At 37.2% G+C, this 27,578-nt stretch overlaps 1 protein-coding gene across 4 annotated transcripts in view; it reads right to left on the bottom strand.

Annotated features, from left to right (window-relative positions):
• si:dkey-40c11.2 (drebrin-like protein A) overlaps positions 1–27,192 on the bottom strand; it is a 43,246-nt gene extending 16,054 nt beyond the window's left edge. For all 4 annotated transcript variants that reach the window (XM_067406111.1, XM_067406110.1, XM_067406113.1 and 1 more), the window contains exons 1-4: positions 26,924–27,192; positions 4,274–4,329; positions 2,898–3,010; positions 1,608–1,682 (exon numbers count right to left, since the gene is read on the bottom strand). In XM_067406111.1, coding sequence (XP_067262212.1) covers positions 1,608–1,682; positions 2,898–3,010; positions 4,274–4,329; positions 26,924–27,009 — 330 coding nt within the window. In that variant the 5' untranslated portion in view covers positions 27,010–27,192. The remainder of the gene's footprint in view (positions 1–1,607; positions 1,683–2,897; positions 3,011–4,273; positions 4,330–26,923) is intronic.
• Between the last annotated feature and the right edge of the window lie 386 nt (positions 27,193–27,578).

Genomic DNA, 27,578 nt, shown 5'->3' with positions numbered 1-27,578 from the left:
ACACTTTTGTAACCCACTCACGCTGACATTTATCACACACAAACACACACTGTGGATGAACAACACAATACAAGGTCATAAAGGTTGCCGATCTCAAAAGAGAGGGAGAAACACTGCGATTTGAATAAACGGCATTCTTGGCATGCCTGTGGAGCTGACTGGGCAATGTCTTTATAAGGCATTAAAAACGTCCCAGACATTAAGTATGTTTGACGATCTCATACAACCATCCCAAAAATATGGAAATGTTAAAGAAACATCGCCTGGGTAGTGGAGTAAATAAATCCACACATAAAACATCCTAAAAGCTAACACCACTGCTGAAAATAAAAGCCCGTTTTACATAACAAACATTTTTAACATTTTCCTTTCCTTAGGAATTTCTCTCTCTCTGTTAAATTTCCACTCTTATTGGTCAGTCTGTGTGGTGCCTGTCAGTGGCACTGCTCGGCTGTTCAGGAGAACAATAGGGCATGACACCAGAGGAAGAGTTTACTACAATAAGAGCTGGCATCAAGCTGCTAGCCATCACTTCACAGATACTAGCAAAGGAAGGAAACCATTTACAAGAGGGAAATCTCAGAATAAAACAGAGGAGTGCGTTTGTACACAGAGTTTGACGTTCCAAATTGTGCGTGAGAGCCTTTTTTACATCTTCCACCCATTAATTCAAATATAGGCACAAAACAAGAGTTTGTCTTAACCCTTTAAAGGCCTCTCACCATTCGGTAGAGCATGTTGAGTGAAGAAAATCCTGTTGAGTTAATAAAAACACTGCACTCTACTCAACCTGACTGATCACTCAAGCATAATGAAAATATGAAATGTGGAATCAATAAATCTAAATAACAAAAAAATTGGGTCTGTAAAAAAATTACAACATGCAAATATTATTTTGGGGGGAAGGAGGGTTAAGCTAAATCCGTTTGTTCAAGCAAAGCAGCAATGTAAGGTAAGAAAGATAAAATCATATAAACCATTTAAAGCGGAAAGAGGAGAACTGTGATATCTGATCAGAGGCTATGACTAGACAAGTCTAGCAATCTTAATATGTAATTCCTTATGCATGTTTCTCAATCTTAAATGCCTAAAGATGAGAAACTATAATTGCTGTAAAATGTATGCATATGTTTATGATCAATTCCAATAACATTCATTATCTATATGTTTTCTATACAGGTTTAAGTGAAGTTCCTTCACAGAGAGATGAAGAGATAGAGCAGACGCCCTACAAAAAGGATGCAGAACATTGTACTGCCATACAAACACAGGATGTATATAAGAATGAGACAAATGTACGTATGGAGAAAGAATATTTTTTTTACACACTCCATATCTGAATGCTTCCAAATGTAGCTGCGACAGTGCGTATATACTACATGATTAATGAAGGTTTAAACCAGCACACTATTGAAATACCTTGTAATCTGCAATAAAATGCAGTTATGAAACTCAAGTTTAGTTTAAAGAGTTTGATCAATGAAGGATGTCAGAAACAAGTAAAGTAACCAGCTGAATATAGTGCTGTGATTATATGAACTTTTATGTAAAACAGAGGAGACATGCACGCCTAGTTGTGTGGGCCACTTTTTTTTTTTTTTGTTTACCTTGAAGAAGGCCTTGATGGCAGGCAGATGGCTGGCACATTCAGTTCTGCGGTGCTCATCCACACTATCACCAACCTGTTTGATGTAGACAGAAGAGACTGTGATTTACAAGATACCTACAAGTGGCAGTACCATGATATTTAACAGACTTAAGCTTTCAAATAATGAAAATATAAACCCACATAGTGTGAGCCATATAATGTAGACACCTTTAAATATCCTATATATTATACACTCCCGTTCAAAGTTTGCCGTCTGTACGATTTTTTAATGTTTTTGAGAGAAGTCCTATGCTCATCAATGCTGCATTTATTTGATCAAAATACAGTAAAACAGTAATAATGTGAAACAATTTAAAATAACTGTTTTCTATTTTAATATATTTAATATTTAATTTCTTCATGTGATGGCAAAGCTGAATTTCCAGGTCTTCAGTGTCACATGATCCTTCAGAAATCATTCAAATATTATTATAAACAGTTATGAAAACAGCTGTGCTGCTTAATATTTTTGTGGAAACCAGGATACATTTTTTATTATTGATAAATAGAACATTCAAAAGAAAAGCATTAATTTGAAATCGAAATGTTGTGTGATATTAATCTTAACAGGTCTTTACTGTCACCTTTGATCAACTCAATGCATCTTTGCTGAATAAAACCATTTCTTTCAAAAAGAATGTCTCTTCTGCAGTTAACAGGTCACAGAGACCACTCCCCCCTCCTCTATACAATGCCTGACTGGCTACAGATGGCACCTCTGACCCCAACCACAACATTCCCACTTCTCACCTTAGCAACTAGATCACAGTGGATATTAGAAAGGTTCCCTGAATGCTTCTTTACGTCTGTGTTTGAGCTCCTTCAGTTACAAGTCTGAAGGTCAAAGCCCTTTTGTTAAGTGAAGCCATTGACACATCTCATCAACAGGAGCCTCACATCCATCGCTTAAATACGGGCTGTTTAAAGATGTGGCAGCTCCAGCCAATGAGGAACAACTTCAGGCTCACACCCCATGGCAACATCCAATAGGAGCTAGGTATAAAGTTCTAACATCCAATCAGATCAAGGCAAAATGACCTCATCCAGAAGTATTTGTTATAAGAGCTAAAAACGTATGAAGCACCCTAATAGTAGGGGAAAGGCAGATTTTCCATCTAAAATTTAGGATATTGTCAATTTGCAGTTTATGTAAAGAGATGAGAGAACTCAGACACTACATTTCAGTGTATATATTTATTATGGCTGATATAAACTGACATAAACATACAGATTCTGCATGTGAACTTACCCAGCAGACCATGACAATCTGTGGTTGTCCTGTTTCTGTCAGTCCCACCCTGCAGAGGCCATACATGGGCCTGCTGTTGTGAAATTTCCCAACCAATTCTGTCAAACCTCCAGCTGGCAGATGAGAGAGAGAGAAATAAAGGGGGAAGGGAAAGACAAAATTAAAGAGGTCCAAAGTGTCTTCATGAAATATTGACCACGTGAAAGGAAACGTCTCAGCCACCATGAAACACTTGCATTCTTTTACCAGATTACCATGAAAATCTACAAAGAACAGGATTGGTCTGATGTACTGTAATAACCAGAGCCGATCTATTTTCCTGCACTCAAGTGAGATTTTTCTGCTTCATCTGATATTAAGAGAAACAGTGTTGGCAGTCTCAGCCTTAATTAGTAATCCTCTGATTTAGAAGCATTTCACACACAAATGTTGCATGATTGCCCTCAGACTGAGCTTTTAGAGTGCAAATAGAGTGCAACAGTGACTACCCACGTTTTCTGGAAATATTTTTTCCATTCATTTTCTCCATATTAATTTCAAAAACTCAGTGGGCAGTGCACATGCTTAGGACATTATTTAGGAGCAGTTAGCCCATGGGGTCCAGGGTATAAATCCCACTCCTATTCTCTCACCTCTACGTCCCTGTCCACACTCCTGTCCTATAAATAAAGGCAAATAATCCCAAAAATTATATAGGAAAAAAGACAAATGTCCAAGCATGTTTAATCTGTTTTATGAATGAACTGTGCATTTTTTTATCCCAGACATAATACAATCCACACCTTTTGACTAATGACTTTTCTTGTTTATTTGTAATTACTAGAAAAAAATTTGTAAAGGGCTGTCAAATTAAAATTAAAAAATTGTAATATTTGTGGAATTTAAAATAAAAATCCATATTCGAATGAAAAAATTTTAGGTGCATGTCAGGCAGACCTATAAGGGACACACAAGATTATGGCGTAAGACGTGTTTTAATTATTTTATTAGCCTATCCAGTTTAACCCACTAGATGTGGCGCAGAGAATGCAGAGAAGATCTTGGTTTAGTCAAAACTGCAACCAAGCCGTTCACACATAATGCATTTTCCGTGCTCCTTTTCCATTATTTTCTATGCGCTAGACGGACACCTTTGACCACACCACTGCACTCGACTTGATTATGTCATTCACACTTTTTCTGTTGTTCCTGTTTCCATGGAACTCTCTTCAATTAGTGAAATTCTATTTAGAATTATGTAATGTAGTTCTTTATGGAAAAATCTGCAACTAAAACAGGTTTTTTTTTTGTTTGTTTTTTTTTAAATAACCACACTGCCTTACTGAGAAAAATGCAAAAACATAACAAGAAAGAAGCGTTATGGTTAGAAGTCTTACCTCCTGAATCTGTGAGTTTAAGATTGTTGGTCACTCCCTCATATGTAAATAAAGCCCTGAAAAAAAAAAAAACAGAGAGAGAGAAATACATCAGTATATTACACTGGAAATAAAACAGCAGACCACATTTCAGAAACTGGTGATAGACTCAAGTTACAAGATTTGTTGAAACCAGATTTTAACAATGTCCTGAAACAGACCATATCAAGGTCGTGCTGATAGCAATTCAAGATGAGGCGAGTGAAAAGTCAATATATCAATAGTAGAGACCCCCGACCTTTCACAGTCTGAAACAGATCATGGGCCCTCCTTGCATTCCTCGGCCAAACATAATCAACACCACATCCTCACTTACGTCATCTTAAAATGCAGTAAGTGGGCTTAGGCATGAGGACCATGTGTGCATTGTCCATGTGTTTATCCTACACGTTCACACCATCCCAGAATGCTCCACATATTGGACATGTATCGTGCATACCCAGCACTGACCCCGGTAACCCTACCAGGCCCTGTGAAGTAATGCACATACCAAATGTTCTCACAGAAGAGCGACATGAGTCATCTCTATCCCTCTTCCTTTACTACTGTTCTTGCTGTTTAGTTTTTCTGATTTGCAGCAAAAGTACCTCAGGATCTATTTCAATCAGAGAAGATGCCCGCTGTCGTTGCCTATGATTTTTCACATTACTAGTGAAGCTCTAATTTTGACAGGCACAAGTCAGGACTTGTAACCCAATGTCCTTTGGGGTTACTAGCTCTAATAACAAGTGTAATTGCAGTGTAAGAATGAAATCGCAAAACAGCATTTGAACTCGGGTCACAGCTGTCTGTGGTTAAGTATCATTCATAGGCTGCACTGGGACTATTACTTGGAACTGAGGCTGAGAGAAAATAATGGATTTTGTATCAGGGCCACACCAAAGCAAACAGTGAGGTGGGGCACTCGGTTTGTGAGATTAATAAGATTTGAGGTTCAGTGCAATTGAAGTGCAACACTGCATTTGTTGGGATGGTCCATACCCAGTTTCCCTGCTTAAGGGTAACTATTAGTGAAACTTGGGGCTTGGGGAATGGGGATCATAGCCTGTAATGCTTTTGGAAGGGTTCCCTTCTGACACAGTCATATTAGTGGGACCCTCAAAGTGAGCTGTTGTGAGACTTCTTGTTTGAAATGGTAGCTGATAAAACTGCCAGTCGAAGACACATCTATATGGTGTTCAAATCCCATTCAAAACATAATAAATAACTTTGGGCATATTCTGTTAGCAAAACTTCATTACTTCTATTATGAACACATTTCCATCGTTTTAGCCTCTCCCCGAAGGAAAAAAATAAGCCAAGTGTCAGATAAGCCATTTTCTCTCAACATGAGCTCCCAAGAATATACAGTTTCAAAATCACAAAACTAAAACGCCCTGGTTTACTGTTTTGTACTTGTTTCTTTAGACGTCAGGTGAAATGCATGGGCTTGAGTCTGTAAATTTATCAGTTGATATTCTGTCAAACTTGCTGTGGCAGGTACATCACAGATGTGTGACATCATTAACTGCTTAATCTCTGGGAAAACTTTTGACCATTTCTAGGAGTTAGTCAAATGTAAAATGTCAAGTAAATCCTATAATTGTATATAATAACAGCCTGGTTCATGGATCAAACTGGTCCAGTAAGAGCTGGGCTTGTTTGTTTCTCATGCCTCCCTTACTTTCATAATACACTTATTACTGTATGTCAGGGTCTGAAGTTCAACTTTCTTGGATGCCTCATATGGGGAAATTATTTACTCACTTAAGGTACGAGAGGCTGTGCTGTATCATGAATAAGTCAAGGCTGAAGGGTGTTGTTAGGCAAAGTGGAGTGCCTGCAACCCCTTCAGCCATGACTTATTCACGATACAGCACTAGCCTCGAGAACCTTATTGCTTTAATTAAAAACGGTTACCACACAATACAAATATTAAAGTCAAAATTATGTATCAATGCAACTTCCATGAAGTAAACTGTCACTAAAAGCCTTCCTTCCACCAGATAAAATAGTCCCTGACCGTGAACCGCAACAGAAGTTACATTATTAGTCCATTAGATGGCGGCAAAGACTGTCTTTATGAGTGTGTCAGTCAGTAGCGAAGACTTTTACATTGAAAAGACTGAACTGTTGTGAACACGGAACAAGACACAACTGACAAATGCTTTGACTAGCGATGTCAGTCAAGGGAAAACCCCTTAACTGTTAAAAGGACAAGATAATACATCTGACATTTAAACAGATTTTTTATTATGAACATAGGACTGATCTGAAGGAGAATGCTAAATCTGAATCCAGGTAATAAATTTGTTCAGTTGATCTCTTTCTCACAATATTCTTCTATATAATACAATAAGCTTCAATGAACAAAATTAATTGAGAACAAACAGTTTATGTTGCCAAGAGTGGTTGCTAAGGGTGTTGTGTAGTGATACACAGAACCGTTGGGTTAAGTGGTCATAGTCATGTTTTTTTGTTTTTGTGAAGAAAACACAGCTATTGACCAATCGGAATCAAGGACAGGAACTAACCGTTTTATAAATGGTATGAATACAACAATAAAACAATGATGTTTAGCCATTGAGTACTCAATTCTCGATTAAATATTCAATGTTAAACTTTGAAGTAAAACTTAAAAAGTAACTGAAAGATTATTAAATAATGCATTATTTAATACTGATTCTAAATTAAAATTAGATATTAAAATAACATTACAAGATAAATGTTTGTGAATAAATAGATGGGAATACATGAGTATCTTTATCAGAAGTTAAGCAAATACACAAAAATGTGCTTCTTTATGAACAGCAACATGCAGCAAACTGCATATTCACACTTGACTCATCACGAATCCATTGAGTTGCATGAACGATAACCATTGTGCTCAACTATAATCTTGTGCCAAAATTCAGGTTGAATGAAGTTGATCTGGGCATACACTGTGTAATGTGTCTTTTCCAAGTTTTAAATTAAACAAGGATTATTGGATAAAAATACTATTTCAGAAAATACACTATTTCATCAAAATGTCACATTTAATTCAGTGTGTTACTATTATTTTTTTTTTTTTTGTGTGTGTAGTTCATTTCAACACCTCTTATTGAGAATCCCCTCACTCTGTACCCTGGAATTTACACTGAATGAGGATAATCTACACCAGCCTGTCGTCATCATGTCCCTATTGTCCTCAAAGCTTCTGATCTCTGGAAGCCTCCCAGATTGTGACCTCTGGGCTTTTGACTCAGAGCTCAGACATAAGCTACAACAACAGCCTGTTTCCCCTCATCAGAGTCTGTGTTCAACCAAACCAACCTACCAATCAGTCTGTAATTAGCATGTTGTGACACCATTGTTCCGGATCCTTCCTCCAGCATGGGAATATAAAGGCCGAGTGAGTGAGAGTAATTGGGGATCAGTGGTGTGCTTGTAACAGCTGTCTGTTAGGGTAACATGACACAAGTATATCGTGGAGGGGAGCTTGCCAACACAGATGCTAATAAAAGGTTTTCCTCCTTCTGCTATGTCCTGGAGTTGACAGACATTTTTGTCCTGAGTGGGTGTGGCCTTGCCAAAGACTTAACATGAGGGGATATTTTTAGGCTAATAAAGCCTGTTCAATGAATCCAGCTAGTATCAATCCCAATTAAGCAAAAATAATATTAATAATAAATAGTTCACTCATAATGACAGCTGGTACTAAGATCAAACAATGCTACAAAATTATGCTTCAGTGCATTACGATACACGTACAAGTCCTTTGTGTATCTGGTCACTTTCAACGCATGTTGGCTTATGGCTAATTGGTTCATCCAAGGGTCAAATCACATCATGCTGATCAATGTGTTTTAAACATGCAGCTCCGATGAAAGTACTGTTTTTATCTATGTAGTAAGGACCACACACACGTTCTCATTGACATAGTAAAGGAGCACAAACAGTCAGCACTACACTCATTGTCTTTCAGGCATGCATTGCATCTCCATGGCATCTATGACGTACCCTGGTGAGCTAAAGTACACATGCAGCTACAGTTGTTTTGCATGAACTGAAAGGATGGCTTTTGTTCTCGTCATTTACTCTCAGTCTTTCACTTTTCAAATGAATCGTCTCAAAAATCCCACGTACTTACATGAAACAGTAATCATCGGTTGACAATGGGGAGAATTCACTAAACTAAGCCACTTTTTGTAGGAAGTATTTCAGGGCAAAAGCTTGCATCTTTTTCACTAACCATCAGCAATCCAGTTTTTAAAAATTTATGGGAGGAGAGTATTTAAATGAATCACGCAATGTGATTTACTAATGTTTGCGCTAGTAAATTTACTGGTATTTAACACCCCAAAATTGTCAGATTACATGAAACAGTTTACATTGCACCTGTGTCGACCCCCATCTGATGAAAGCATTGGCTCTGCTAATTTATATGTCAGCAGTAGATCACGCACAAAACTTGCCACTCCCATTGGCACATTTGTAGAATAGCACTATCATGCTAATTTCCCCCTTTACTAAATCTGGCCCATAGTCTTCACATCAAGAAAAAAATGGTTATTTTAAGAACTGTTCACAGAAAGGTTCTTTGGGGAGCCCAAATTGTTCTTCCAAAATCCTTCTGGACTAGACTGAGTTGGTCTGGAATTTATTTAAAAGATCTTGTCCATAAAATGCTAAAAACAAAGCTGAGAAATCCAAGGGGAACAACATGCAAATGAGAGCAAGAAATGTCTGCAAGAATAATGCATAAATAGTGTGACATGACTGTATATAAGGAAACTAACTAATGCTTAAAAAAACACTTCACCACGTCCCTTAATACATTTCTTGAAATCAAATCTAATGCTTCACTAGACATTTCCTGCCGTCTGTAGTTAGTGGAGAGAGGTGTTGTCTGGACTGGAAGTCGTCTGGACCGTCCTCACCTCACACATACACACTTCCTGTGTCAAGAGTCTGATGAGAAAAACACAAGCAGCCCTGTTCTGCAGTCCAGCCAGCTATGAGCTCAAGAACAGAGAATGAGGAATGGAGGGAGAAAGAGAGGCCATGAACAAATGAGGGTGGACGAAGTTTGGACAGGCAGCACAAAAGAGAAAGGAAAGAGAGAGGAAACATGGGAAGGCCATTTTAAGGCTGTAGATGGTTGTGTCACAATTATAAAAAAAACTTTGCAATGGCACATCTGTAGGGGAAATTATATAAAAAAAACAATGTTGTTTAATAAATGTAAATGTACACTCCTGTTCAAAATTTTGGGGTCAGTAAGATTTTTTCTAAGGTAATTAATACTTTTATTCAGAGATTCATTAAACTGGCCAAAAGTGACAGTAAAGACATTTATAATGTTACAAAATATTTTACTTCAAATAAATCCTATTCTTATGAACTTTCTAATAATCAAGTAATCATGAAAAAATAATCATTTTTTACAACTGAAAATATATTATAATAGAATATTTTTGTAATAACAATACTGCACCAATATTTCACAATATTACTGTTTTTACTGTATGATTGATGAAATAAATGCAGCCTTAATGAGCATTAGAGAAAAAAAAAATGTAAAAAAAAAAAATGTATCCAGTGATGTTTAATTGTTGTATACATCCTATATCAAGTCAAGATATGTCTGAGATTCCTGTTAGTTTTCGATCTTAAGCGGTCAACAACATTTATGTGCTCTGATTCTGCATAAAGAGTGATGGGATGGCCGTTAAAGATATTACTCTTTATTGATTACTTAATCGCCTATGAGTGTACATGCACAGACATGACCACTGGTATTTATATAGTTCCTGCAAAGACAGGAGTGGTTTGTGACATCTCACTAGAACATGAACAACCACATGAAATGAAGTCATTCCATCACTCCAGCATTTGGCATTCAAAACTTTCCAAGAGCTCAGAAATATGAACTGAATGCTACTTATCACCACTTCAAATTAGGCAAGAACAGCATCTTTGCATTCTTTTTAAACAATATCCAAGTGTTAAGCAAAATGTTGTCTCTAACATCCTGACTACATCTGTTCCCTGAAAGCAATGTTGATAAACTTGCAATAAACTCACACCAAATCTACTTGGATGTCCACCTTGCCTAAGATGGCCACATTCCATCTGCAGTGCGTAAAGCTGGAAAACAGCTGTGCAGAGGAGCATTCAGCAAAATCAATGGCTCAAGAGAGAAGAGTGGCCAGAGGAGTTTTACCTACCTGGTTGTGAAACCAACTGGCACAGAGGAAACCGTTTTCTCCTGAACACGGTATGAAAAGTGTCAAGTGTCGTCTGTGGCATATTTTACAGTTCCAGAAAACCCCTTAGACACCTTAGTCTGAACTTACTAAATGACTAATAGTTCCTAGCCAGTTCAGCTTTAGTGTCTACAAATCTGCCTTTTTGGCTGTACTATTTGGCCCACTAATATTCTTGGGCCTGTTTAAAAACTATCATAAATCCAAAGCACACACGTAAAACCAACGGGTCCAAACGTCACTACACTGAAATCACTGGTAGAAATGGCAGCTGGTATTATTTACATATGTAAAAAATCTTCACTGCTCATTATGAGCTGATAGGACCAGATTTTTACTCAGTCCAGGTGTCCTAAAAACTGGCTAAAGAAATCCAATCAGAAAAAACAACCCCACTCATAACAGCAATATGGAGAAAAGGTTTGCCCAAGCTTGCAGATAGTTGGCCTGAGGCGTTCATTGTGCAACAACACAATGTGTATTTGCTTGTGTGCTGAACCACAGATTATAGTTTAATATATCCGAATCTGATGAAAATGGATATTTTGTACCAAATACGGCATGTAAAAGTCAATAACAAGTAGGAGGAATGGAAACACAGCAAAAGAAAAGCCCTGCTTCTGAGAAAATGGCTCAGGATCATTACGGTCACTGAAGGATCAGACAGAGGCCTGGCAGAACTATACCAGTCTGGATGGTGGGCTCTCTAACAAACTTTGCAGAAAGTACTAAACAACTTGAGCACATTGCCATCTGGCACAGCAACCTTGTCATACTGAATACAGTGTTCCAAGTGCTATTTATTTGAGTGTTTTTTGGTCTGGAACAGGCACAGGCAAATAGCTCGGCATACTAAAATGAGTTCAACAGCCAAGAGACCTGAAATGTAGACCTAAACTCAGGGACACGAGTCTAATGAAGATGTATAATAATAATAGCAGCTATTAAATTAAATTTACTGCTTTGTATGGAGTTGTCTAAGCTTTATAACGCATCCAAGTGAGAGTGTAACTAATGCTGCTTCTCCTTGTACAGAGGATCAGTCCCCTGGGTGCCAATTTTGCGCTAATGACAACTATTTCGAGAGTAAAGTAGGAATGAACACGTCTGGATTTCCTGAGAGAGAGACACTGGCAGACTACAAAAGGATGGAGTGGAAGAGTTGACAATAAATAGCGGAGGAGAGAGGAGGGAGGATGGGAAAATGAAAAGAAGTACGGGGGACTGAATTTAAGAGGATGGGGGATGGGAAAAGAAAACAGACCGAGGAGGTTGGCATGCAAATGTGATATATGGTTGCAAAATTAAGTGTTGTGGAAGTATGAGAAAGAGGGTATGAAAGAAAGTCAGGGAGTTTCAGTTCTGCCAAACAGCTAAACAAATGACACACTGAAACAAAAGAACTGCATTTACATGCACAACCAAATTAGGGCTGCACGATATTGGAACTTGAAGTGTTTAAAATTGCTTGAATGTTTAAACTGTCAGGACTTAAATCATGTGCAAATGATAAACTTTACCTCTAATTACTCTGCAAATCACATGCGTTTCAAATCGTGGGTTCTGGTCGGTACGGATCATGGATCAACTTTACAAATTTCTACCTTTGCCAGTAATAGTAGACTGTTTAAAGCATTTACAAACCCGATTCCAAAAAAGTTGGGACACTGTACAAAATGTGAATAAAAACAAAATTCAATGATGTGGAAGTTTCAAATTTCAATATTTTATTCAGAATACAACATAGATGACATATCAAAAGTTTAAACTGAGAAAATGTATCATTTTAAGGGAAAAATAAGTTGATCTTAAATTTCATGGCATCAACATCTCAAAAAAGTTGGGACAAGGCCATGTTTACCACTGTGTAGCATACCCTCTTCTTTTTATAACAGTCTGCAAACGTCTGGGGAATGAGGAGACAAGTTGCTCAAGTTTAGGAATAGGAATGTTGTCCCATTCTTGTCTAATACAGGCTTCTAGTTGCTCAACTGTCTTAGGTCTTATTTGTCACATCTTCCTCTTTATGATGCGACAAATGTTTTCTATGGGTGAAAGATCTGGACTGCAGGCTGGCCATTTCATTACCCGGATCCTTCTTCTACGCAGCCATGATGCTGTAATTGATGCAGTATGTGGTCTGGCATTGTCATGTTGGAAAATGCAAGGTCTTCCCTGAAAGAGACGACGTCTGGATGGGAGCATATGTTGTTCTAGAACTTGGATATACCTTTCAGCATTGATGGTGCCTTTCCAGATGTGTAAGCTGCCCATGCCACACGCACTCATGCAACCCCATACCATCAGAGATGCAGGCTTCTGAACTGAGCGCTGATAACAACTTGGGTTGTCCTTGTCCTCTTTAGTTTGGATGACATGGCATCCCAGTTTTCCAAAAAGAACTTCAAATTTTTATTCGTCTGACCACAGAACAGTTTTCCACTTTGCCACAGTCCATTTTAAATGAGCCTTGACCCAGAGAAAACACCTGCGCTTCTGGATCATGTTTAGATATGGCTTCTTTTTTTACCTACAGAGTTTTAGCCGGCGAATGGCACGGTGGATTGTGTTCACCGACACTGTTTTCTGGAAGTATTCCTAAGCCCATGTTGTGATTTCCATTACAGTAGCATTCCTGTATATGATGCAGTGCCGTCTAAGGGCCTGAAGATCACGGGCATCCAGTATGGTTTTCCGGCCTTGACACTTACGCACAGAGATTGTTCCAGATTCTCTGAATCTTTGGATGATATTATGCACTGTAGATGATGATAACTTCAAACTCTTTGAAATTTTTCTCTGAGAAACTCCTTTCTGATATTGCTCCACTATTTTTCGCTGCAGCATTGGGGGAATTGGTGATCCTCTGCCCATCTTGACTTCTGGGAGACACTGCCACTCTGAGAGGCCCTTTTTATACCCAATCATGTTGCCAGTTGACCTAATAAGTTGCAAATTGGTCCTCCAGCTGTTCCTTATATGTACATTTAACTTTTCCGGCCTCTTATTGCTACCTGTCCCAACTTTTTTTGGAATGTGTAGCTCTTATGAAATCCAAAATGAGCCAATATTTGGCATGACATTTCAAAATGTCTCACTTTCAACATTTGATATGTTATCTATATTATATTGTGAATAAAATATATGTTTATGAGATGTAAATTATTGCATTCCTTTTTTATTCACAATTTGTACAATGTCCCAACGTTTTTGGAATTGGGTTTATACATGACTTTACATGTCTGATTAAGCAAACTCTGTATAAGTTTGTGCATGTAAATACACTTATTGTTGGGCTGTACACTAATACGTGTACTTATGAAATGTGGCAATATGAAATATTTCAACAACCTGTGAGGTGGAAAGTAACTATCCACCATAGGTCCAACGATTTTTCACACTAGCTGATGCAGTCAGGATTATGGAAAATCTGACTGTTTTGCAATTAAGCAAAAAGACTGTGACTAACAAGCAAAACTGGTCAGCAAAAACTTGATTATGTACAATATTCACAGTTGTGAGTCAACAGGTGTGTCCAGGTCTGTGCTTCCAACTAGAATGATAAAGCCTGACAAACACAGAAACAGGAACAATACGTCTAGTGTTTCAGCCTTGATTAAAGCTTCATTTACTCAAGTAACTATACTGTGTAATAAGAACCCTACTATGTAACCCCAATCTACGAATAGGAACTGTAGCAGCCATTCATAGGTAACCTTATAGGCTAGATGCGATATAAATAGCTATCTACTGAAAGCAAGCTGGACAATCCTGACTCCTACATCCAGTCTGTTTAAGTAAGACTGGAAGTTTCATTCTATTCTTCTCTTAAATGGGTTCTATTATTTCTACACAACCTTCATCTGTGCAGGAAGTCCATTTGAGATGATGGATCTTTTCATCAAGGCATCGATGGCCAAAAAGGTTACTACGACTCTTATCAGAATCACAGGAACTGACTCCCTGTTTTCCATCAACAATGCTGCTATTACCCTTTAAAGGAAATCTACTGCTGACCTCCAAAGTCTAAAGCCCTGTAACCTTTCCAAGCTGTTGTTATTTATTGTAGAGCGGCTTTAAGCCCAATTCATTGGTCATAATTTGATGACCATAATCATTTATGTAATGACTGCTGAAGCTGAGCTGGGAGAAGCTACTATAATTATATAATTATATATAATGTTTCATTATTTCAAATGCTTTTCTCAGACAATTACATTGGAACCATTAAAATCCTCCCATTTTTTTTCCTTCCCCTTCTCAGTAAGTAATGAGAACTATGGGCACAAGGCCACCAGCTCTATGACATCATCACAAACATTTACATTTATGCATTTGGCAGACTCTTTTATCCAAAGCATCCAAAGCAACCAAAGCAAGGTACAGTTTACTTCATGCATTCCCTGGGATTTGTGTTCATGCTAACACCATTTTCTACTGCTTAAACTACAGGAATACAACAGAAGTAGCAGGATTTATTGTCATATAGTACATGCTCGTTATTGACTTCTGTTAGTTATTGCTAAAAGGGTTTGTTCACTGTTTAGAACTTAACAGTATTTGAATTGTAGTGCAAGAGGGTAGACTTGTGAACATATTTTCTGCAAGGTGTCTGCACTGTTTTGAAAATTTAAAGCCAAAGTGAACTCATTACAACTATGTAGCTTTCTTCAAAACTTTTCTGACAAGTCTGCAACCTTCAGTTCTGAAGTCACTATCCGGAGAGGGTGAGTTTAGCCACTGGCCTCTACAACAAAACACTCCTCTGGGACAACTCTGGCATTTCCTGCGTCTGTCCCACACAGCTACTGGAACACAGACCCTCGCTCATGTACACACAGTCTGGTATCCTTCACACAATCAACAACGCATACACATTCTTCATTTTGCTTTGTTTTTTGTTTGTTTGTTTGTTTTTTTTCCTCAATCTAACTCCCTATAGTTCTTGTAAGAGAGGTGTCAGCAACTTTAGTCTATTGGCACATGAGGAGGTTATCTTTTGCACATGAGTGATAACAGTGACATAACATATACTGTACATATTTTCAGTGCAACATATGATTCTTAATTCACCAACTTTCCATAAATTTTCATCTTATCTAAGATCTACCTTTTTTCAAAACTGTATCTCTTTCTCTAGAAGTTTATCATTTAATCTCCACCCCCTCCTACTCTTCTCTGAGTTCTTTCACACCTTTCCCACCATTACTTTCCAATACAATTTTCCTGATTCATTAGTTAATCACATGTCATGAAAAACATGCAGGGAGATTTTCAGGGAAACTCTCATGACATCATAATTATTGTAAATAGGACCATGATACCTTCTTCCCAAATAGATAAAGGAAAAGTTTCATTGCAGGCAGTTGACAGTTCAAAACGCAGTAAACAATGCAAAACAAGACCTGGGTTGATTGACTTGCTGTATTGAGCAGCTGTTGAAACCATTTTAAAAACATTCTACATTTGAAATTAGAATCCACAGTGAAATTTGATACACATTCTGGTGATTTGAGCTAACAGACACCTGTTAACTGCAAAGACTTGAATAAAAACAACAGCTTTATTGGAATTGTAGCTACCTGCAATGGAGATGTGCCAGGATACCCAGTCACCTGTGTCTTAGCTCAAAAACAACCACTGACAATGTTGTAATGCTTGTAGATTAAGCCCTGTCTTTTGTATTTCGTCTTAGTATAATCTCCAATAATACACTTAGACTGGCAAAACCTCATGCTCTTTCAGGTTATGTGAGGTGAAGGATGAGGTAACATCAGATTAAGCTGAATCTATGGCTGTGTTATAGAGCTGTTCTCATTACTCTGTGGGAGTCTTTAGGTATGCAGGCTGTTTGTTGATTTATTCTGCCCTGTGTAAGTTTCCAATCTGAGGTGATTAAAGGCCTCAGGCAAAGCCAATTTTGTGTTGTGTAAACCCAAAACACCACAAACTTTCCTATTTTCACCTCATATTACGCCACCAGCACAAGAGGAATTTTTATTCTCTATCAATCTCAAGATAAAATGAAGGTCTTAATTTTGTCAACACAAATATTATAAAAAAAAAGAAGAAGAAATATAATTTATTATAGTCTAAAGCCACATAAAAAGGCTCAAATGTGTCTCAACTGGTATTAGGTATGTCTTAGCTGCAACTGACTTCTTGTCTCCATTTGTTTTGAGCCAGTCAAAGCCAGAACTTCAAAGCAGCAGAGAGGAAACCTGCAAACAGCGTGAGGTCTACTTACAATACGTTGAGCATGGATATAACAGGCTCAGTTGTTAAAAGCACACATGCTAGTTTGAGCTGCAAACAACATGACCTCCTTAGGTAAGAGGCTACTGTGAGTCATTATGGGGCGTGTTAATGACCTCCTTGTAAATGCACACCTCAATCTGCACCATGTCATTCACCACCTTGGAGGAGCGTCTGTAGAATTTGGCACACACACTAAAGGTGGCATTATTGAAGAATGCAAATGTTTCCACAATAGAACAGTGCTCAGATCTTTGAACTACCATTCAAAAGTACCATTCTATTCATTAAAGAATGAATAAGAAGCACCAGCAGCACATCTGTTTTCAACATTGATCACAAGAAATGTTTCTTAAGCACTAGATCAGCATATTAGAATGATTTCTGAAGGATCATGTGACACTGAAAACTGAAGTAATGATGCTTGTTATCAAATAAATGCAGTCTTGCTGAGCATAAGAGACTTCTTTCAAAAACATAAAAATTTTGAACAGTAGTGTCTCTCTATTTTTTTTTATATACTTCCTGTATTGGACAAAGATAGGAATGAAATATGAGAACATCATAAATGTTTGAAATGATATAGTGCTCTAAGACTTGCTCAGAGCCTCGGCTCTATGGTCAAAGCAAATGCATTTAACATCATTTAGAAAAAGAAATGGAAAAATCTTTCAACTAGACAAGATTGGCCAAAAAAGCTACATGAAAGCACAATGAAAAGAGGCATGTGTGCCATGCTCATTTGCCAAAACTTTTGGCAAGCACAAAACTTGAAAGTTGAGTATGGAAAGGCTTGCACATGATTCTATTATTGATCTTCAAGGTTCAAGAAAGAACCAAAAAAATCTCAACTGGAAGTCATTTCAACGTCTTCGAAAGAAAGCAGATATTTGGAGACTTCTGAGAGTATCCAGATATCCAACTGCAACAAATGTTAATTTTACTGGACAAGTTAATGGCTCACAGCTCCTCTAGCAACCACAAGCCATCTGTGTGGGACTAGAACTCAACATACAACAAACAGCCTTGTTTGAGGCTTTTGACCCAGCCTTGCAGCTTTAGAGGAACTCCATTAACATTTTCCCATTGAGTTCAACAGTGGAGGAGCCAGAGAGAGTGGCCACCTACACAAGGTCCAGGCATTTCCCAAGAAACAACATAGATTGTCAACATGATGTGAGGTTTAGTTAATGATCCATGATGTGACTGAATTGAGCGTGAAACATCTACATCTGAAATCCATTTTTTTTTTCATATAAACAGTACTGAAGTGTAAGGTGGTACCTTCAAAATGTGTAGTAGAATGACTGGATCCTAAGTCACAGTTTGAGCTGACTTGTGTTGCTGACAGAGACATACGGAGTCTACAGTGCCATGAGAGTGAAGAACACAAAGTAATATGCCATATGTTCAATTTCAAGACATAAACATCCATTCAGGCTATTTCCAAAGACACTCATTCAACATCTCTGCATTACAGGAGTGTAATGTAAACAACAATTTGTACATTAAAGGTGGTAGTTTAAGGATTAGGAACAATTTACAAAACATATCGGCACTACTGCAAAACTGATGAATGATATGAGGAACATCAGCATGTCCAACAACCTGGAGCTTCCAAGATCAGCCTTCTTCCTCAGAATACTTGGGAAAGTACCCTGGGTCTTTAAAAGAAAAAATCAATGAAGCACTTACTTGGGACAAAGTCAACACTAAAATATCTCTTCATTTACTGCTCAATAGCTTAAATACTAAGTTGCCACTATAAAACATTCCTGTGGTAACCCAACCACCATAAAACTAAATAACCCCACTAAGGTGATGCTATAAGAGTACTTAGATAAAGAAGTCACATTGATCTTCCTTCTGTGTTTCAGGATGATTGAGATTATATGAAAATATCTTGATCTGTCTGTTATGCCTTATATATTGTAATTTTTGAATAACAAACTATTTGGACACCCTTGTGATAAAATTAACTTTGCTGAAACAGGAACATATAGTTGCTGGTACATTAAACCTTTGTTACCAGTGGATAAAGCTATACAAGCAGCATAATATCTGACTCCAATTATGTCAGATTGGCCTAGCTGCACAATGATATGGTGTGAAATTGAAATAAATGATGCAGATCAAGTCACATCAAAGTATGTAGATGGTATTAGATACATATAAAACTACACAGGAAACTATTCTTTTCTACTCTTTTAATAACAAAGCTGTCGAACATAATTGTTACTTTATTAATTTACCAATTCCTTTTGTAAACATAAGGCATTGCTGCGGAGATACATCTCTCAAACTACTCCAACTGCAGTGCTTATTCTCAAAATTGTATTTCTTTCTTTCACAGTACTATAAACATTTCAAGTGCACAGAAAAAAGGAAGGTCCTGCGAAAGTACAGTAATAACACTTGCCAGGCAAGGAGTTAGGTTCTCTAGAAAAATAAAAGTCATATCCAGGATATTTTATTTCTGTTATTTGTTCGAGAAAAGACCCATACAAAAATAATAAAACTTGACATTTTGAAGTAGAAAGACTGAAATTGTATTTTCTTGTTGTTGTTTTATTTACAAATATTTTTTATTGTCCTGCAGAAAACTATTTTGATATGACTTTCAAAAATGTGTTTGACAGGGAAATCTTGAAAATCTTATTAATGCCATAAGATAAAACAATTGTTTTGTGCACAATTGTCAATTATTCTTATTTGGGGTGGGCAGTATACCGGTAGACACTATTAACCGAATAGTGTCTACTGAAGAAATTTGTCAACCGGTAGAACAGTTGAAATTCAATCCATTAATTTAACAATTGGCATTCAACATTGAGTCAGAGCAAGTGACTTTGTGCGAGGGACGGATTATTAACAATGTAAACAGATAAAACATTAAAAAAAAAAAAAAAAAATACATGAATTAAAATAAAAGTAAAAATTAAAAATATATATGCTTTACCTTTTGTTTTGAATCAAGTTGGGGGGAAAGAAAAAATCTTATCTAAACATTATATGTACTGGTAGAGATTTTGGACTTACGCTCAAGTGACGTTGCTGTGCTGCACGGTCATGAAAGCTGATCAATTGCATGCATTTTTAAGCATTGCATGAAGTTGCTGCTCATAGAGCACCAGTACTTAAAGGTCCCGTTCTTTGTGATCCCATGTTTCAAACTTTAGTTAGTGTGTAATGTTGTTGTTAGAGTATAAATAAAATCTGTAAAATTTTAAAGCTCAAAGTTCAATGCCAAGCGAGATATTTTATTTAACAGAAGTCGCCTACATCGAACGGCCAGTTTGGACTACATCCCTCTACTTCCTTCTTTAATGACGTCACTAAAACAGTTTTTTGACTAACCTCCGCCCACAGGAATACACAAAAAAGGGGGCGTGGTCTTGTTGCGCTCCCACGGAGAAGAGCAAGAGTTGCGTTTGTAGAGTGTGTTTGTCGCCATGTTGTCGAAACGCTGTTATTTTCATCCCGCAGTCCAATCACCTTTGTTTGGCCTTCCCAGGGACGCTGTACTTAGAGATCAATGGTTACAATTTATGTTTAACTCGATTCCCGAAAATTATAATTGTGGTATCCTTACTGCAATAGTTAATGTTGGACTGCAGTGCACATAATGGCCACAAGAGGGGACTATGTTTATGTAAATGGCTGTTTTCCGTATGAGGTACTCTTCTGAGTGAGTGCTAATGTTGTACATTTTCTGTCGCTGCTTGTGGAGATTAAAGAGTTCAGTCTCTCGGGAATTATTGTCTTTTGTGTTCATTCGGCACAACACCACAATAATCCACATGTAAAACTATGTGCAGCACACGTTATGATAAAAGGCGTGACCTTTCCGGCTCTGGGTGCGCTAAGCTGCTGTCGAATCACAACACAGGAACCGCTGGCACAATCAGAACTCGTTACGTATTTCTGAAGGAGGGACTTCATAGAACAAGGAAGTCATCAGCCCGTTTTTATGACAGTGGAAACAGCGGTATACAGATAAGTAAATTATGTGAAAAATACTGTGTTTTTTTACACGCAAAACATGAACACATGTTATATTGCACACTATAAACACAATCAAAGCTTCAAAAAACCACGAAAAACGGGACCTTTAAGTCTTTTCTTTTTGCCGCCTAATTGGGCTTAAATGGTTAAATGCACATACATACCACGTTAAAATGTCCATCTTCACAAATATCCTCGTAAACAGTCATTTATATCTTAAGTAAACATAAACAGTTGAGAAAGAAAATGCACAAGTATATTGGATCCATGCATTCGGTCTTAAAGTGACAGCAGCCAATTAAACCTGCTGCCGTAAGTCATTAATGTTAATCAAACAAATGAGAAACAAAATCTCTCACTGCTCTTGACTGAATCACTTTGATAAGAATAAATGTATGTTTAAGGCCCCGTCCACATGGAGACGCGTTTTTGTGAATTCACACAAATTTTGTATCAGAGAGGCGTTTCGTCTACACAGATCCGGCGTTTTCGAAAGGTGAAACCGCTATTTTTTGAAACCGGGTCCCAGAGTGGATAAATCTAAAAATGCCATCTTTGCGCATCCTTGCGCATGCTCCAAGTCTTGTTCGCCGCTTTAAGTGCATCTCTGTGGCAGAATCATAGCCCCACACAATGGTCTGGCATGTATATTACATCATTTTGAGTCATTTCAGTGGTTTCATGTGGATGCAGATATTTTTTTGAGACGAGGAAAAAAAAAGATCGGTTTAGGGTAAGCTCCGGCTTCGTGTGGACGTAGCCTAATTTACACAGTGAAGAGTATGCAGTGTTTTTTATATTTAATTTACATTTAATTACTTTATAGCCTACAATTTAGTAGTAGGCCTTATTTCTTATTTCTAGTGCTTTTTCAGGTCTATTTCATTTGTGTCTTTTTTCTATTGTAGTTTGTTTTCCTATATGCTTGTAGTTATTTTCTTTGATCTTTTTTAATTACTGTTTATTTGTCTTCAGTAACCTTGAGAGTTTTTTTAATACTTTTAATACTATTGAAAATGGTGACAAAAATTATAAAAATTTCAATGCCATCAAAAATGTTGATATCTTAAAAACCTTATTTAAAGCAAAAATAGCTATATTGCGATATATATCGTTATAAAATTACTTATGTTGTGATATAAGATTTTAGTTATATCACCCACCCCTAATTCTTATGCTCCTTTATCAAAACTACTAGCAGAGGTCAATTCTACATTATTAGTACTGAATAATGTTCTTGAGGTGATAACTCACCATGCTCAGCAGTTGATTTATTAGTGGTAACATGAGAACACTGCACCTTGAGGCCTTTAAATCATGCATAAACCTGTGCTCCAACAGCATGGAGATGTAAGCACCTGAGCTCTGTTCCTTCTTTACAAGCAGGCGAGTTCCTTAAAAACATCATGGATTAAATTTACCACCATCAAAAGACGTGTGTGCATCGTTCAAACCACGCAACTTATAATAACACATTAACAGTTGCATCTTTGCTCTGTGAAAATGTTAAAGGACAGTGACTGAATCTCTCTTTGTCTGAAGGGGGGTGAAACCACCTTCAAGATTCAAATGTCACAACTGTGGCTTTTTATCATAAACTCCTACAATGTTCATTGGAAAGAATTCTGCCACGCCTTCACAGTTTCAGTCACATCCCTCAGGAGTTGTCTTTGCCTGCATAAGGCTTAGGATGATAATTTCCCAATGAGCGCAATTCAACCCTGCCAATATAATATGTTATGGCTTACAACCAAAGCAATAAGTTATGAAATGTATGCTTCTTACAAAAGCAGATAATCACATTGTCTTTTATCTCATATCCTTTCTTGTACTGCAGGGCACTCTACAAATTATGAGAACAATACAGACATGTTTCACAGAATCAGTTCTTACTGCATTAGTTATGAATACAATGACCGAATATGACTCATGTACCGTAAGATGTTGGGAATCTCTACACACCCATTCAGAGCAAACACTAGAGCTGCTAAATGCTACAAGGAAATAAAGGACCATTTGCAGACATTTATTTCTGAAAAACTACATGTGAAAAGACTGTCAGGTCTAACTCTAATCATAAGACCCATAAGACTGATGAATTAAAAACGAAGAATCAGTCATGGTTAGTACTTCTATACTAGGGGATATTTCTGAGCATTGCAATTTTCCAAGTGGAACCTTCCACCAGACCAAGTTAGCTTGGCTGCATTTTATGACTAGAAAAGAATCAGTAGATTTTGATTTTTCCAATAAACAGCTTTATGCAATATTTTGTCCTCATTTACATCTGCAGAACACAAAAGAAGATATCCTGCAGAACGGTTTTGACTCATACAATGAAATTCAGTGGGGTCCAAAAGAACACTGGACCCCACTTTCTTTCTTGTTATGCAATTGTTCCTTTTGAAACAGGAAGTCAGGATATACCATTCAAAAGTTTGGAGTCAGTTACATTTTAAATGTCTTTTAAAAAAAGTCTCATGCTCACCAATTTTACTTGATTAAAAATACAGTAAAAAAAATGGTAAAATTGTGAAATATTATTACAATTTAAAGTAACCGTTTTCTGTTTTAATATAGTTTAAAATGTAATTTATTCCTGTGATGCAAAACTGAATTTTCAGCATCATAAATCAGTTTTCAGTGTCACATGATCCTTCAGAAATCATTCATGCTGATTTGGTGCTCAAGAAACATTTCTAATTATTATTAATGTTGAAAACTGTTGTTTTGTTAAGTATGTTTGCAGAAACGGTGATATATTTTCAGAATTATTTTATGAATAGAACAGCATTTATTTGAAATCAAAACCTTTTGTAGCATTATATATGTTTTTACTGTCACTTTTGATCAATTTACTTTGAAAGTAACATATATGAACTAACAATTACCAAACCCCCAAACTCCAATTTTGATTTCATTGGGAATTACTTCATTTTTTATTTCAATAGGCAAAGTTTTGTAAATAAGCAAAACCCCATATCAAGCAAAATCTGCTGATAGCAGAAGCTATTTCTCATTCTAGTGTGCTCAAAGTGCATCTGAACAGCTCAATAAGTCAATAATACCAATTGTTCAGAGCACAAAAGTACAGAGTTAAGAGATAACTGTGGTGCAGAATTGTGAGTTTCCCATTTTGATAACAATTCACTGATCTCGTTTCACTGCTAATGTTCAGCATCTGCATGGGCCATTTTATTCTTACTTGAGCGATTTGACATGTCAAAGTGACAGTGTGAAATACAAATTCGACAAACCATCTGTCAGCAGACAGAACCAGGCAGTACATGAATGGGCCTGATAGGCTTGTAAAGCCTAAAGAGTCAGCGACTGTTTCTGAGCACGTTTCCACGGTGATTAAGCAGGTGGAAAACAGAATGGGTGCTGCCTGGATCATTTAGGCAGCCACTGCCAGGGCATTTGCAGGAATTAGCCTGAGCTTGCTGAAATATAGGAGAGACAATGACATTGCTGATATAACAAGCGTTGCCAAGATCTGACACAGAGGAAAGACACTGCAGGACTTTTGAACTGTCAGATCAGACATTGATAAAGCTTAAACAAATGTATATCCAAGCTGATACATGCAGATTATATTGAAATACCTGTAATTACTGTCAATTTTTCAATGTGTTCAGTGCATCAGAAGCCAACAAATGATGCCATCCTAGTCGAGTGAGCGGCGAGTGGGAACAGGCTATTAACTTCTTCTCTAAATGAATGAGCGCATGTGTATTCAATTTCAAAAAAGGTGACTCTAATCGTGTGGGTGTCCACTTAAGTTCAAACCACCCTGCAAACTACTACTCTACCCAGAGGCCTGAAGCTGAGGCAGAATATAACTTTATGACATCATGGTAGAAAGTCACAAATGAAAGGGGCTGGTTTGGTTCTTACATCATTCAACCCAAAATGCACGCACATGCATGCACAAAACGAGGAAAAATCTTTGAATAATTTTATAGGCCAATTAATGGCTCCATTTTCTAGAATACCACAGCTAGCTGATTTTTTTATTAGAAATCCAAAAACAAACTGCTGGGAACCCTACTGTTTTCATTAGGATTACTATTATACTTTTTCTGGCTTAAAAATAAATATACAGAATAACCCATAAATAGTATAAACATGAGAGCAAACATTAAAAAAAATACCCATTTATTTCTGCCAAGTACATTTTTCCACCACATTCAAAAGAAAATTACTTTTGCAAACTAGCTTTTTTTTGTTGACAGTCTTTACCTGTAATTTGTCTGAACCAAATTTTGCATTTAGTATTCTTGAGTGCCAATGTCAATATAATCATCAAAATATGTTAAACTTTGAATTATACATAATCAAGAATTTAGGGCATGGCCTATTTTATTAAAACAGCCATGATAGAGTGCAGCAAGGATGACTTATTTTTGTAGGCCAAAACCTGGAAATGAGTTAGCATTTTAGCACTTCCGGTTCCATTGTCCTTAAGTCAATAGGATTTTTGAATGGGTTTTTGGTTAAATGCCTGAAATAATGTTTGTGGCGAACACATGCTCAAGATATTTTCAAGTTCTATTACGTAAAATGCATCAGTACCCTCTCATGATTTTTTTAAAGCTTTTACTTGTCTTAAAAAAAGGTGGTTGCTAACGAGTGGCTTAATGGGACTAGAGAGGTTAACGGGAACATTAAACATCATCAGCTGAACAGGTAAACTCATCTACACACTAGTCTGCTTTCACAACCTCACTGTGTTAATAATCATACTGATTATAACTTTCAGGGAAAATGTTTTTTTTTTTTTTAATAAATACTGAAACCGTTGTCGGATGCTGCTTACTTATGGTGACATTAGTCACGTGACCACAGTGTAGTTCAATTACATTTAGCTTTTTATTTCTGCCGATTGTATTCAGACTTCAGAATTTATAAAATTTGTGTAGATTATCATGATGAACAAAACATGTAAAAAAATGTATTAGTCACTGAGCTTTTTTCTGCAATAAATCAAAATTCAACGGAAATCCTATTGCGGTTTTGTAACTTCTGGGTTGGCCTACAAAAATAAGTCATTGCTGCAGCACTCTTCCTGAACCAAATACCTGTAAGTATCTTCATTGAACTTTAGTATGCGCATGTAGAAACTTGGTCGGGCTTGGACAGTTGGTGGTGCTATAAAAATTACAAACTATGATATGTTGATGTCAACTTGAAGTTTTATATGCCTTTGCTTTGACCAACATACACCATTGGGTGTGACTGTCATTATTACATACATACATATTACATACGTATTTCAATACTATTTTAAAAGAATGCAAGCTTTCAGCCGTTTTGGACAGAAGGTGGCGCTATAACAGTGGAAAAACATGAAAACGAGTGCAGTTTCATTACATACAATTGATGTAAATTGTGTATTCGTTGGTCTTAATATGTAGGTCAAATACAAATGTTAAAATTTGTAAGCTTATTGTTGAAAGGGTATTGTGTTTCTACCTTAATAATTTGTACTTGCAGCTATAGCCTATAGCCTGTAGCCTATATTTCGCAACTGTGCTGATTGTATTTATTGTCACAGGTAAACACTGAGGGAGAAATTGCAGTGAGAAGTATCACACCAAGCACTTCCAGAGGAACAAAATCAGCGTATTTGCTCATAACTTTCCGTTCAAATTCGTGTAAAAAAACACCTTCAGTGACCCAAATCTTCAGCAATGGGGCTTGAGGGAAGTGGCCTACTAGTATAGCCTATTTTACTTGTCACAAAAAGTACTCTGTAAACAAGTAACGTTAGCCTACTTCCAATCTTTTTTTTTTTCTTTTTTTTTTTTTTCCAGTGCTGAACATGTTTTAACTTTCTTAGCACAGTGAAAAACTTAAGAGCATTCAAATGTACATTATTATAAAGTAGGCTTATTCTGAAAACATTAAAAAGCAACTGCGCAATATTAATTCCAAAGCATCAGCGCACGTCTTCGGTTGTGCCTCAAAACCAAATGAGCCGCCTACCTAGACAACATTCAGATTTGTTGCTTATATGATGTATAAAAATGCTGCACGCGTTTATGACGCCCAAAAATGCAGTCTAGACAGGCAGCTCGCTACGATTTGAGGCACAACTAATAAGTAAAGTTTACTGTACCAGTTGGTGGATGCTCGCGGGTTGAGGATGTCTTCTTTAGCGGTCAGCAGAGACAGGCTGTAAGTGTCCAAGTTAATCGCTCTCATCCTGATGCTATGTACTCCACAAAACCAGTGCACTTCAACACTTGCTCTATGTCCCTAGTAAACAAGCAGTTCCCTTCTCCGAAGTTGCATTCAGTAACGTGAGTTTTGCAGGCGATTTGTAACTTCTGCAAATGAAGAGCTGTTTGAGGTGCAGGCGAACACTGCTGATGTGCTGCTGCATCAGTCCTGCTGGAAAACTTCATGAAGAGGAATCTCTCCAAAAGCTCCACCTCCTGCTCCGAGAGGAAAAAACACCAAAGCTGTTGCTCAATTTCAGTTTATCTTGGTTGTTGCTAACATGAATCAGGCCTACGCGCCGTGGTATGCACAGTCACATTAAAATAATTTGAAGATAGCATGATTTAATCCAGTTTTCATATTGTAGACTGTTTAAACACGAGGACGAATTTGAAATGGGATTATGGACATTCTTGTTGAGTTAGGTCATGAGATGTCCAGATGCCTTTGCAAGTTTTATGCTTGGATTTTAATGAATCATATTTTTTCAGAGGTTTTCGAACTTTTTGAGGCCAGTGACCTCAAATATGATCCTTTTGTTTTTTTACAGT

This window comes from Chanodichthys erythropterus, chromosome 13, assembly GCF_024489055.1.
Source record: "Chanodichthys erythropterus isolate Z2021 chromosome 13, ASM2448905v1, whole genome shotgun sequence".
Taxonomy (NCBI): domain Eukaryota; kingdom Metazoa; phylum Chordata; class Actinopteri; order Cypriniformes; family Xenocyprididae; genus Chanodichthys; species Chanodichthys erythropterus.
Note: the sequence above shows the minus strand (reverse complement) of the source record. Positions and strands in the feature narration are given on the sequence as shown.